At 43.2% G+C, this 12,364-nt stretch overlaps 1 protein-coding gene across 2 annotated transcripts in view; it reads left to right on the top strand.

Moving 5' to 3' along the window:
- Positions 1 to 10,394, top strand: part of GRIA1 (glutamate ionotropic receptor AMPA type subunit 1) — a 274,653-nt gene extending 264,259 nt beyond the window's left edge. For both annotated transcript variants that reach the window (XM_037156917.2, XM_037156918.2), the window contains exons 15-16: positions 3,663 to 3,797; positions 7,751 to 10,394. In XM_037156917.2, the coding sequence (XP_037012812.1) occupies positions 3,663 to 3,797; positions 7,751 to 7,951 (336 nt within the window). In that variant the 3' untranslated portion in view covers positions 7,952 to 10,394. The remainder of the gene's footprint in view (positions 1 to 3,662; positions 3,798 to 7,750) is intronic.
- Positions 10,395 to 12,364: the final 1,970 nt, after the last annotated feature.

Raw genomic sequence — 12,364 nt, 5'->3', positions numbered from 1 at the left:
TGTAGAGAAGAGCAGAAGTTGCAGCCTTTGCCACGTAGGAGTTCACACCCTCATCAGGAAGACATGAAGGAATGGAAGCATTTGGAGAACACTGAAACTTGGTCCTTACTTAGCAGGTCCTTGCTGGCTTATTTAGGGCAGCGCAGTCTCTGCTGGATGGGGGGACTGGTGTTATGGCCAAAGGCTTTGGCTTCTCTCTAGAACTTTCTACATATGCCATTTCAAAAACCTCCAAGTTTATCTGCCTCAGGCCTGGCTCAAACCTCCTCACAACGACTCATGCAGGCTCCACATTCTTGGAAGGGATGCTAGCTCAGAAACACAGAGCGAGTCCAGGACAGTCCCCAATTATACGGGAAGAGCAAGGGGGGAAATGTGAAAAAGAAAAAAACCTCCTTCTCCAGTAGCAAATAAGAAAACAGGTTAAGGAGAACAGATGAATGGGGGGACTCATCACCATAACAACAAGCCCAACAATTCTGAAAGATGAAATTTTTGTTTTTCTTTTCATCTGTCATTCTCAGTACTGTCACTCTCTTTCTCCCCCTCCTGGCGGAAGACAAGTTGTGACTTTTTCATTCCCACCAACAAGCTGCTTGGCTTTTGGGAATGCAGCTGCTATGGGATGGGAGGAAAATGTGGTCCCCCAGAGGGGTGCTCAGAAAATTCAAATTCCATCTTTCCCCTTTCCCCGGGCATGGCTGAGAAACTTATAGCTCGCCCATGAAACATGAACATAGATGTTTGCACTCAAGTCCACAAGGAAATTCCCTCTTGTAGGGACAAGATGGGCCAGAGGAGGAGTCAGAGCTCTGGTCTTTCAATAAAAGGGATTGTTGTCTGTGCCTTAGGATACCCCATAACATTCCAACAGAGTGAGTCAAAGAGAGTCACTAAAGGCAACTGAACAGAAGACCGTGCGTGACCTTGGGCCTTCTGTGAAAGAACTAAATTTGATGCTATCAAAAAGCTAATGTTATGCATAAGGGACATCACAAAACCTTGCCTACATGTAAACTCTTTAATTGCATGGGCAAAGAGGACACCACCACCAGCCCTTCATCCCATACCCTGTCAAATTATGCCAAATTCAGAGAGTTGTGCTACATCTAAGTGTGTCTTCCCTGAGTCTGCCCTGACCCCTGCTACTACAGAATTGCATTGGCATAGAGAAGGGTGAGAGGCACTGTGTGTTCTGTAAGAGGAGAGGTGGCAGTCCCAATACCATCTGTTTCCCTCTTCGTGTGTATGAGATGTGTCCTCACACACACATACACTGCCATCTCCCTGGGCCAGAGACCTCTTTCAGAAGTGAGAGATGTTCTCCGTATCTGGACATAATCAAATGCTCAGCCACTGGACCTTCCTCTTTCTGCAGTTATATAGAATATGTTCCCTACCCCCACTTCCATATGAATATCTAGCCCTGCTTCCTTCCCAGATATACCAGAAGTGGACCTTCCACCTTCTACAGCCAGGAAGGCAGATGCCCCCTTAGTTTTTTTTTTAATAGTAGCAAACAAAGACATCCATGACTCCCTTATCCTCGAAGGCAATCTACAACCATGGTGAACTTGCAAAGACCATGAGGAAGGAAACAGAAACAGCCTTGGTGGCCAAAGACACATGGCGTACTTCAGCTATTGAAAGGCTTGTCAGCTTTTGAAGTCAGCAGGACTTCTTCCTGTCCTTGCAGCCTCTTCTCTGCCACCTTCCCCTAGGCCTGCTCCCCCTCTGAGCATCATGGTCACCGCACTTCCAGCCTAAGGTGTGAGCTGATAATACATTAACATGCCTCCCCACCACACCCCAGACCTATCCATACAGAAATGTTTTACAGGAACTTCCACGAACCATGATTCCACTAACCAAGGACACTGAATTACTCTCCAGAAGCAGAATTATAGACCTCCTCCTGAACAACAAACAGGGAGACATTTTGGGTGTTCTAAAAAAATCATACCAAGTGGGAATTTCATTGTTCAACCAACTTTTGAGCCAACCACCATACTCATTGTTCCCCATTTTCTTTACTGGACCTTTATACCAGAGCAAGAGAAGTTCTATTCCTTTGAATAATCATTTCCACTACTTCCAAAGTGAGAATATGCCTTGCCAAGTGTAACCCACATTCAAGAAACATCTGCTTTAGAAATACAGGAAGCCATGAAAGGGGTATGCTTTAGATAATCCTACAGCTCTACTGGCCGAGGCTGCTTCTGGGGAAGGAAGGCATGCTGCTATTTGCCAGCTGCAGTCCCCATGCTCAGCCCTGCTGGATCCTGTACAATGCACCATGTAGAACTAGGGCAGAGGTCAATGACCTGGTCAACATGCCCACATTCCAACAGGCAGATGTTGAAAGAGTCCCTAGGGCAAGACAGTTCACCCTTTGTGCAACCCCACTTGAGAAAAAAAAGGAGAGGTGTAAAAGTGTTATCCTATCCAATGTCACCAACCAACCAGTCATGGTGTGTACCTGTGCCAGCTGAGGCATACGTTTTATTTTCATTCAATGAGAAACTTGCTGTACCTGAGCAAACAATACAAGTAAAGGTGGGAGGGCCATTATGGCATCTGAGGATGGGTATTCAGGACTTAAAGATGTTCTCATGTCAAGAACTGCACTAAGCAGTTTTCTGCTCTCCCTGGGTCACCACCTGCCACCATGACCACCAGTTTTGTTCAGTTGTTCTCACCACTTGGGAAGATACTGTCCCTCAGTCCCCTGAACCCTACTGGGGGTGATGGAACTTAGGGATCATATCTGATGGCCTTTCTACTTTGTGGCCTTACTCCACAAAGTAAGCTCTGTTGCCTCCTATCGGACATGGGTACTTGTCCCCAGACCCCTAGAAATTATGCACCCTGATCTATGACCCTCTCATCCCAAACCAGCACAAGATCTTTCACCTCAGGCAACAGATTTCTAAATTTAGCCACCTGAGTCTGCCTACAGTGTTTTTTAGCAAGCACCTCCAACAGAAAAATGATACCAATTAAGCATAATTATTAGGATTTAATAGAGCCATTTTTCTACCTCAGTGCCTTTTTACTATTCCAAGCCCCTAGTTTTTTTTCCTAAATTAGGACTCAGAGCAGTAAGTTAAAGGTATACATTGGTAGATCTCTATTTTATATGCAATAACTGTCTTATTAAATTGAAGTCAAATGCACATCTAGGGGAAAGTTCATTTTAAGTACCGACCCTCAGGAAAATGCTCAGAGACATAAACAGTAAGCAAAGCAAAAGTGTTTCTGAGCAACAGACACACAGGCAGGAACTGAGGGGGCAGGAACTGAGCTGAAAATGAAGGGGCACTTTTCTGAAAAAATGGGGTAAGCTCAAGGGTACAGATCTCGGTCAAAGCCATGCTAAATTTCCTGTGGCATTAGGGAGGAAGGAAATGTAATTATGAATTAAACATAATCAGGGAAGCTTGGAAAACTGTTATACACATACACACACACATACCCATTTGGTGGGGGGAGGGTGTTTAATACTTTGTCATTGACTATAAAGCCTTTCCAACTATTATCAATGTTAAAGAGGGTGATGGGGTCAAGTGTATGTGTGTAAAAATGCTGTTATTTAGATCATCTCTAGCCTCTCGGCTCACTTTACTCTGTCCCCTCCCCCCTTTCCCTGCTCCTCTTCCTAGGACAAGACAAGTGCTCTGAGCCTCAGCAATGTGGCAGGCGTGTTCTACATCCTGATCGGAGGACTTGGACTAGCCATGCTGGTTGCCTTAATCGAGTTCTGCTACAAATCCCGTAGCGAGTCCAAGCGGATGAAGGTGGCATCGTCTTCCCAGGCCTTTTCACTAACCTGTTGTTTTGCACAGCTGGGTTTCCTGGGAGTCCCTCTACTAGAAAGGGGGGAGTGACAGGAGGTTGAGTTCAGGCCAAGGCAGGGTGCAGCAAGCTGCTGTGAGGAAGGTGACAGGGAAAGAGGCAGCTGTGAAGAAGTAAGGAGGATGGGAAGGAAGGAAGACAATAAACATAAGGCCCAAGAAAATAACTACTTCAGCCAGAGACAGGGTAATGAGATTAAAAGTTAGGAGTTGAAGTTGACAGTGAACACAGCAGAGGCAAGAGTGAGCACTACAAAGGTAGATTCTGGCTGAGGTTGCATTAACAGAAATGTAGCTCCCAATATAGGGTAGAGGGTGTCTACCCCCTGCAAAATGGGGGACTTTGCCATGCTTGGTAAATTGGGCTGGGGGGTGGGGGCTGGGGCAAGTCACAAAGGCTCCCCTAAGAAAGTGATGTTTAACAGATACGCAGTGTGAAAGAAATGTACCACGGGAAGAGAGTTGGTGGCAAAGGCTGCACAACAGTGTGAGACCCAAAGACCAGAACTCTCTCCCAGAAATCAGAAAAAGGAGAGGGAGACCAGGATACAGGAAAACTGAGGGAAGAGAAAAATGTGAAAATTGGGGACTGCAAGAGGCATTCAGGCAACCAGAACATTAGTGTACAATTTAAATAGTCATACAGTAGCAAAAATATATAACAAAGACAAACTCCAAACTGAATAAAGTCTCAGATTCTCCACCTCTTCCCTCTGCCTGAAAAAACAGACAAGAACCTAAATTCTTAGCTGATGTGAAAAACAACCAGGGTCATTATTATTCACCACCTTGCTCCCAAAGGAAAATAATCCCTAGCCTCTCCCACCCCCTAGAAAGCCACTGACCTTTCGTAATTGCATGTGGCTGTGCTAACATGGGCCATGTTTAAGCTACAGCAATTGAGGCTTTGCTCATTTCCATGGAATTAATGAGCAGCTGAGAGACTTGATGATGCAGGGGTGGGGTAGAGGGGTGGTGCACCCACCACAGCAGGCAGCCACTCTCTCAGCACATGTGCTGGGATGAGGTCATTACTGAGGTTTGAGCTTTCCTTAGGGTGTTGTATCATGTGCAGAGGCTTCCCAGACTTTTTGTAGAAAAATAAGCAGCTGAGAACTTAGGATGCAATCACCATTCGAGAAATGGAAAGAGTCTCTAAAGAGCCAACTTTGGATTTTCATTGACACTTTTCTCCCTGAATATCAATTTTAAAACAACAATTCTAAGGATAAAATTTAAGAATGGCTAGTATTTCAAACATGAACAAGGGAGAACCACATTTCCCAGAAGAAATGGCATCTGCTTAGCTACAGGGGGATAGGAAGAACCACAGTTAAAAGGCTCTCACCCCTATAACTGTAAGCTTAAGCAAGTCTGTCATAAGTCTTCAGTTTTCTCTGTAAAGTGGATAAAATAAACTAGATCAGTGTGTTTCAGCCTGGTTTGTATAGTAGAATCCCCATGGGGAGTTTTTAGAACTCAAGGAGTCCAGGTCACACACCACACCTATCAAGTCATCATCTCTACAATTAGGTCTTAGGCTCCAGTGTTTTTTACCCCAAAACTCCCCAAGTCCTTGCAACATGCAGCCAAATTTGAGAACTAGTGATATAGTCATTTTTAGCATTGCTTTCTGCTCCAGAATTTTGACTCTGTTCATCTCTAAGATCCCATAACTATTATTAGAAAGGAAGCCAGTGAGCAGGCAGTGCCCACTACCACAGGTGTGTGGAGTCACTGACCTCTGAGGCGTGCTCAGCTTCCTTGAAAACCAGTTCTCAATGGCATGACATTGGAGGGTTTCAGTTACACCCTAGGCCAAGTTCTCTTACACTTCAATAGGCAGCAATGCTGACTGTGCCATCAATCTTCTCCTTTAAGATAAATTCAGCAAGGACCACCGACTTCAATGGAATATTATGGGAATGTGTGAGACATTTTGAGAAACAAAGCCCAAGGTCAACAGTGTGAACTTTAAGCTTTTTTTTTACTTAAAGGAATGAGGCAAAGAAAAATCACAGAAGATAGACATTTCAAGCTAATCAATAGAAGATTCCATATTTTACAGATACATACAAAGTAATTTTCTTTTCAACATTTTTAAGTGAGAATAAGTAACCATTAATTCCTTGTGTTTTTATTTCACATTTCCCCCATAGAGTAGTGGTCTGTATTCAGCCTTGACATAGAAGAATGCAATCCAGGTCAAACTTGTTCTTCAGTGGAGGAAAGCCAAGGCAGAATGTAAATAAATCAACTATGGCTTTGAGGAGGAGAGAGAACCAATGTGGGTAGAGCATCGTATGGGGCAAAGTTGCCTGGATTATTGATGTTAAAAAGAAATAACATTAAAAAACATTGCCAGAATCACCAGTAATAAGAGAATACTCCCATCAAAGTATTGCAGAAAGAACAAAAATGTGGTCAAAACCACCCTGTTAGGTCAGTCTGGCCACAGTAGGTAGACACTCTTTTCTGGTCACTAGAATCACGGTAATATGCAAAGGAGAAAGCCACAACATTTTTAAGAAGGATTCTAGGTGGCTGAGTTTTCTTAGACAAATTCAAGACTATCAATTAAGCATCTAACTCTAAGCTGGACACTGGGAGACTGTTCAGAAATAAGAAGACATGGCCCATGCTGCCCTCCAGGGAGTTAGCTCCCTTAAAGAAGATGAAACTTACATAGCTGCCACAGAGCTGTCACCAGAGAATGTGCAATGTATGAGTACGAAGGTGAGGGGGGGCTTCAAGAAGAAGGTGAGAACAGAATGCACCCTGAAGGAAGTAGGCTTGGTCTGAGAGAAAGAAACCTCTCAACTTACAAACAATTTTCATTTATGTAGATTCCTACCAAGAAACCAAGCCCCACCTCAAAAATTCTATGAGTATCCCTTAATAGGAAGTTAGAGTGACAGGAAGAGATAAGGGTTTGGATTTCAGGTAATAAAATTTCTTTGTTCAAAGGGACTCAGAACAGAACCCTCCCTCTCATCTGGTAGGGTATGGTTCTAGTCCCATATTAATCTGGTCCTGTAGTGATTGTTGGAGTTCTTTTCATATCTAGAATTCCAACATTCTAGAAATCACAAGTTTATACTAGCACTCATCTGAAGTGTCAGTCTAGAAGTGCAGGATTTATGTGCCAATGGAAAGCATTTCACAGATAATGATCTCTGCAATGCATCCACAGTTTTTTTTTGCACACACCCCTTTCCAACTACATTTTGCCTATTGTATTATTCAAACAAGTCCTGTATTTCCTTAACACATGCTGCTGGCAGTAGGATAGCATTTCCCTGAAGTAAATCAGAGGTAGGCTTTAATTTTAACCCAACAATAACACACCCTTAATTTTTAACATTTCAAATAATTTTTCACACAGTGGCATCACTTGCTTAAAAGCCTATATAGGCAAGGAGATAAACACATTTTATAAACATGGAGATTAAAAGGGTCTAGAGATGTAAGGAGATATGCACAAGGTCACACACTAGTTGATATCATGCCTGGAACTAAATTCCAAGTTTCCTAAACCCCATTTCCAGATCCTTTCCACTTGGTTCATGTTGCTACATCTATTATCATCAGTGTAACCATAGCACTATTCCAACTTTAGAAAACAGAATATAAGAACTGGAAAGAATCTTAGAGATCACCCACTCCGGCAAAGCTCATTACACAGAGAACATGAGGTTCAGAGAGGGGATCAGACTTGTGCAGAGCCCTGAAACAGTTTTGTGAGTTCTGGGGAAGTCAAAATTTGCATTGCAGATTAGGAAAGGAGTTGGATGGGGAAAAGGTTAGGGGTGCTATTTTAGGTCCAATGTTGATTCATTCTCCTTGCCAATCATTGCCAAGGACCCGGGGAAGAACCCCACGGTCCTCCTGAAAAGGGTTTCTGTTTGATCCCACAGCAATCCATCAATGAAGCCATACGGACATCGACACTCCCCCGAAACAGTGGGGCAGGAGCCAGTGGTGGCGGTAGTGGAGAGAATGGCCGAGTGGTCAGCCACGACTTCCCCAAGTCCATGCAATCGATTCCCTGCATGAGCCACAGTTCAGGGATGCCCTTGGGAGCCACAGGATTATAACTGGAGCAGATGGAGACCCCTTGGGGAGCAGGCTTGGGCTCCCTCAGCCCTACCCCAAACCCTTCAGTGCCAAAAACAACAAAATGAAACACAACCGCTACCAACCACTGCGACCACAAGGAGGATGATTCAACAGATTTTCCTGAAGAACTGGAAACCATTCTACTCTCCCATTTCCTTTTTTGATGTTCTTTCATGCTGTTCCATTGCTAAGTAAGGATGATAAATAACACTGCACTGCAATAAGGGGAAATAACCCTGTCTAATAGAGCCTGTGTCTCTGACAATGGAGTCACCAGAACACTAATGAGGAAACTGTACCATTTTCTTTGAATTTGGTTTTTAATGTGTCTTAGTTTGTGCGATTTTTTTCTTACTAATATTCATGGTTTGCAGGTTCTGTTAGGCCCCTTCCTTCCCCTTCTTATTCCCAACTCCCTACCTATCCCTCTTCAGTTTTTAGGTTGGAGATTCACAATTTATTGCACCTTAAAAGCAAGCAAAAGGAAAAAACATAAAAAGCAACCTTCAAATTAATTCGCCATGGGAGCTCTCCAAGTTACCCTCCACTCCACGGCCCTGAGCTCTGGATGGAGACAGAGGTCAATGAAGAAGTGAGCTGCTGACAGAGGACTGCCTGATTTAGTTGGGAATACATGTGAAAAGCACCTCAGTCCAAGGGTGGTGGAGAGGGCAAAGGCAGGTGTGCACTCAGAGGAGGACTCATCAAGTTATTGCTGGAAGCCCAGATAAAGCTTCTTTTAATAAGTAAGAGCCATCTCATCGGCCTTAGGTGGAATGGTATATTTTGTCCCAGAGTCAGCCTTAGCCCTGAGAAATATGCCCTCCTGACCACGCTCAAGCCCAACGGCACCCTGGTGGCTGAAGGGCAATTGGTCTCCTGAACCAAGTAGAGACTTGAGAACAGCTGACAGCCAGGAAGATAACATCTGTGATTTTTGCTTTTCATTTGTTTAACATCTGAGCAGGAGCCCTATTGTGAAAGAGACTCTCTTTCTTCAGAGCCTCTGATATGGGGAGAAATGCTATGCAAGCTAAGTGCAAAAGAAAGGTGATAAAAGAATTTTAGAAAAGGAAGTTTCGTCAAAGCCCACAAACAATAGGACCTTCCATGGTGTGCCCTCTCTTGGGTTTGAGAGGCTGACCCAAAGAACTTGGGTTTTTATGTCCATATAAAAGTGTTATTTTAGCATGTGGCCAGATAACATTCTATCATCTTTAGAAGGTAAAATACCCTAGGCTGAATTATTTGAAGGAGAAAAGGGAGATGGATTAAATTGAAAATGACACTGGGGTTCTTAAGGTCCCTGATCCCAACTTTTAAGCCAAGGAAGCAGCCCTTCCCTTTGGCTAAGACAGAATGGAAGTGTTATATTCCAGTGACCAGAATCAATACACCCAGGATTGTGACTACAAAGCTGAACTAAAGCAAGACTGGAGAGGTGACAGGGCTCGTGGAGAGAAGCCCAGGTTGACTGCAACTTTGGTTGGGAGAGTGCTGTTTCTAGCATATGGCCTCCTTGAAGATTCCAACTCTAGTTCTTGGGGCAACTGGCTTCCAGCTCTCCAGCTGCCACTCTCCTAGGTGCATGATTCAGTGTGTGCCATGTGTCATTAGCTTCTATTGATAACCATATTCTGGCTTGTTCCCTTACTCCCTACTTCTATCCAGTCTTCTCTGCTAGGGGTTATCATTAGCAATTGACAAAGGTTTTGGAGCCTGCCTCTAAGTAGGCACAGCATGATTGATTTCATCTGTGGATTCTCTCAGTGGACACCTACCATCTCTATGTCCCTCCCATTCTTCTTTCATCAGTCATATCAAAGAACCATCCCAAAATCAAACTCTTTGCCCTTGCAGCTCGAGTGTTGTTCAGTCTCTCACATGTCAGTGTGAGCATGGTACGTGAAGCAGGACCCTCAAGATGGATTATCACGTTCTACTACTGCCAGCTGATACGCTCCCAGCCCCTGCCTGCCCTCTCACCAGATTTTTCTCAGCTCTTAGCCTACCACTGCAGAATCTGGTACGACCTGCCATTAGGGAATCTGCATTTCAGAGGAGTTGGCAATAACCCTCTACTATCAACATGCTTCAAAGACCTTTTGCCTTTGGCCTGGTAGGATGCCTTTCCAGCTACTGAGCTCACCAGTAACCTGATCTGATAGGGAGAGGCCATTGAGGCTAGAAATGAGGGTCCATGCTCTGTGGGGGTCCAAGACTCCAGTGGAAAATGCCTTTCATCAATGGAGGAGTGACGGGAAAGACAAAAGCAAGAAAAAAGTTAACTTGTCTTATGTATTTTTACTACACTTTTCTTAAAAATAGAGCTATGGGAAAACTCTGAAAGAGATTGACATTTTTCTCAACAGGAATCCATACTTAACAGTTCTAGCTTTCATTAAATTTTGCTCTTTGGTACCTGGGCCTTTTATTTAACATCTATATTTGTTTTAATTCTCTTGGCAGATGTGTGAAAGGATTTTTGCTTGATCAAACACTAAATTTTTTTTTTTGGTTTCTGGGGTTTTTTTCTTCCCAGGTAGTCAGGTTTATTTTTTTTCTTTTGGTATTTGCATAAAGTAAAAATATCACCGAGAATTAAATCACTGTGGATCCATTATCTACTTTTCATATTTGTCCATTCCATTTCTGTGCCATTTCTGAAGCCATAGCTGTAGGGATTATGTAATTTTCTTACTGTGGAGCCTAAGTCCAGTACACTTTTTTAAATGGTGGCCACTATGCTTAACTCACAAGGAGATCGCTAACAAATTATTTCAGCTGAACTAGATCATTGTAAGTTATTCATCCAAATAGGAAAAAAAAGACTGGTACTTGGTTTTCAAGGGCTACAGTTTCCTAGCGTAAGGAGCCACTTGCAGTGGTCACAGTACCTCTAAGGAACTGGCTGGCTTACAATAACTGGAGTCCAGGTATACCTGTGATATTCACAGAGTCACAACAAAAAACAAATCTAGACCTGGTTTATAAGTAGATAATCGGTCCCCAGGCCACTCAAGAAAGATATGCTTTCTGTAAATAATCTGACATTTGTTGACACTTAAACACTGATGCTTATGAACAGCTTCAATTGTTTTTTCTTTCCCAAGGAACTTTACATATTAACAGGTGTTGGGGGTTAAAATAAATGAAAGAAGCTCCAACAGTGGCATTTCAGGCAGCAACAGAAGAAAAGGGTTGGGGAAGGGAAAGAAATTAGCAAACTTGCATGAAGCTTCAGGCACACCCACCTGCAGTCACCTTTCACATGTAGGGAGATGTGGAATGAAGGAACACTTAACACCAGCTGCCATGAGGAGAAACTGATTTCTGTCCCCTTACCATCAAATAGTTAGAATAATGACCATAATGGCTATAAGAGCACTACTGAGCACTTCCTATGTTAAGCACACTTAATACCTTTTATATCCCGACAATGGCTCTCTAAGGTAGGACCTTACAAATAAGGAACTCATTTGAAGAGAGGATATTAACTTGCTCAAAGTCCAATGACACAACTGAGATTTGAGCAAGATCTGCTTGAATCCAAAGCCTTTACATTATTCACCCCTCTGTTAACCTGGCCATGATGCATGATGGTAAGGAAAATAACAGGCAAATAGTTCTCTATCTTTCTGTTATGCCAAAGTAACTACAGTTAAAGCGACATTTCTCACACTTTGGGGAAAGTCAGCCTATCCTTTTGGGGCATGAGAGATCACTAATCCAGACAAAACTGCAAAAAGAAGAGTAAAAGAGAGAGAGTCCCTTTAGCTCCTTTGAAATAGATCCAGGCAAAGAGGCAGCAAGGAAGAACTGAAAAGCAGGCCTTCTGCAGAACAACTGACCCAACCTGGGGAAGATTCTCAGGGCTGTCCTCCTGAATAGGACTATTGTTCTGTGTGGACAAGACCAGGGTCAGTGCTAGATTTGGGACAAACTCCTATCAAGGAGGCACTGCAGGTGTGAGAGTTGAAATACACATCTATTTTTTCTGCTCTTGAATCTTTTATAGCCCTACTTAGGTTACCTGATCAGTAACACTCTGATAAGTACTAAGAGGGGGTTATCAAGGCCCTACAGAAATGGCAATAGATAACTTTCACTGAAATAATACCAAAAGTCAACTTACCCTAATTGAGAAACAAGAGGGCAAGTTCCCTTCTTACTAAATGACAATGTTCTTTCTAAGAAAGAATATCTGTGGAGTTCCACCACTATTTCACTTAAAAGATAAGAAAACTGAGATTCTTGAAAAAGAAGCTACTTTCCCCAGATCACAACATGCGTAAATAAGCAATGTGGTATCATGGAAAGGCCAGTAAATTAGGGTTCACATTACCTGGCTTCTCCTCCATTTCTAGACAAGAAAATTAACTATCCTCAGC

The sequence above is a fragment of the Artibeus jamaicensis genome, unplaced genomic scaffold (assembly GCF_021234435.1).
Source record: "Artibeus jamaicensis isolate MK-2021 breed Jamaican fruit bat unplaced genomic scaffold, CSHL_Jam_final contig_432, whole genome shotgun sequence".
NCBI lineage: Eukaryota > Metazoa > Chordata > Mammalia > Chiroptera > Phyllostomidae > Artibeus > Artibeus jamaicensis.
The sequence above is the reverse complement of the archived record's forward strand: the minus strand, read 5'-3'. Positions and strand labels throughout refer to the sequence as shown.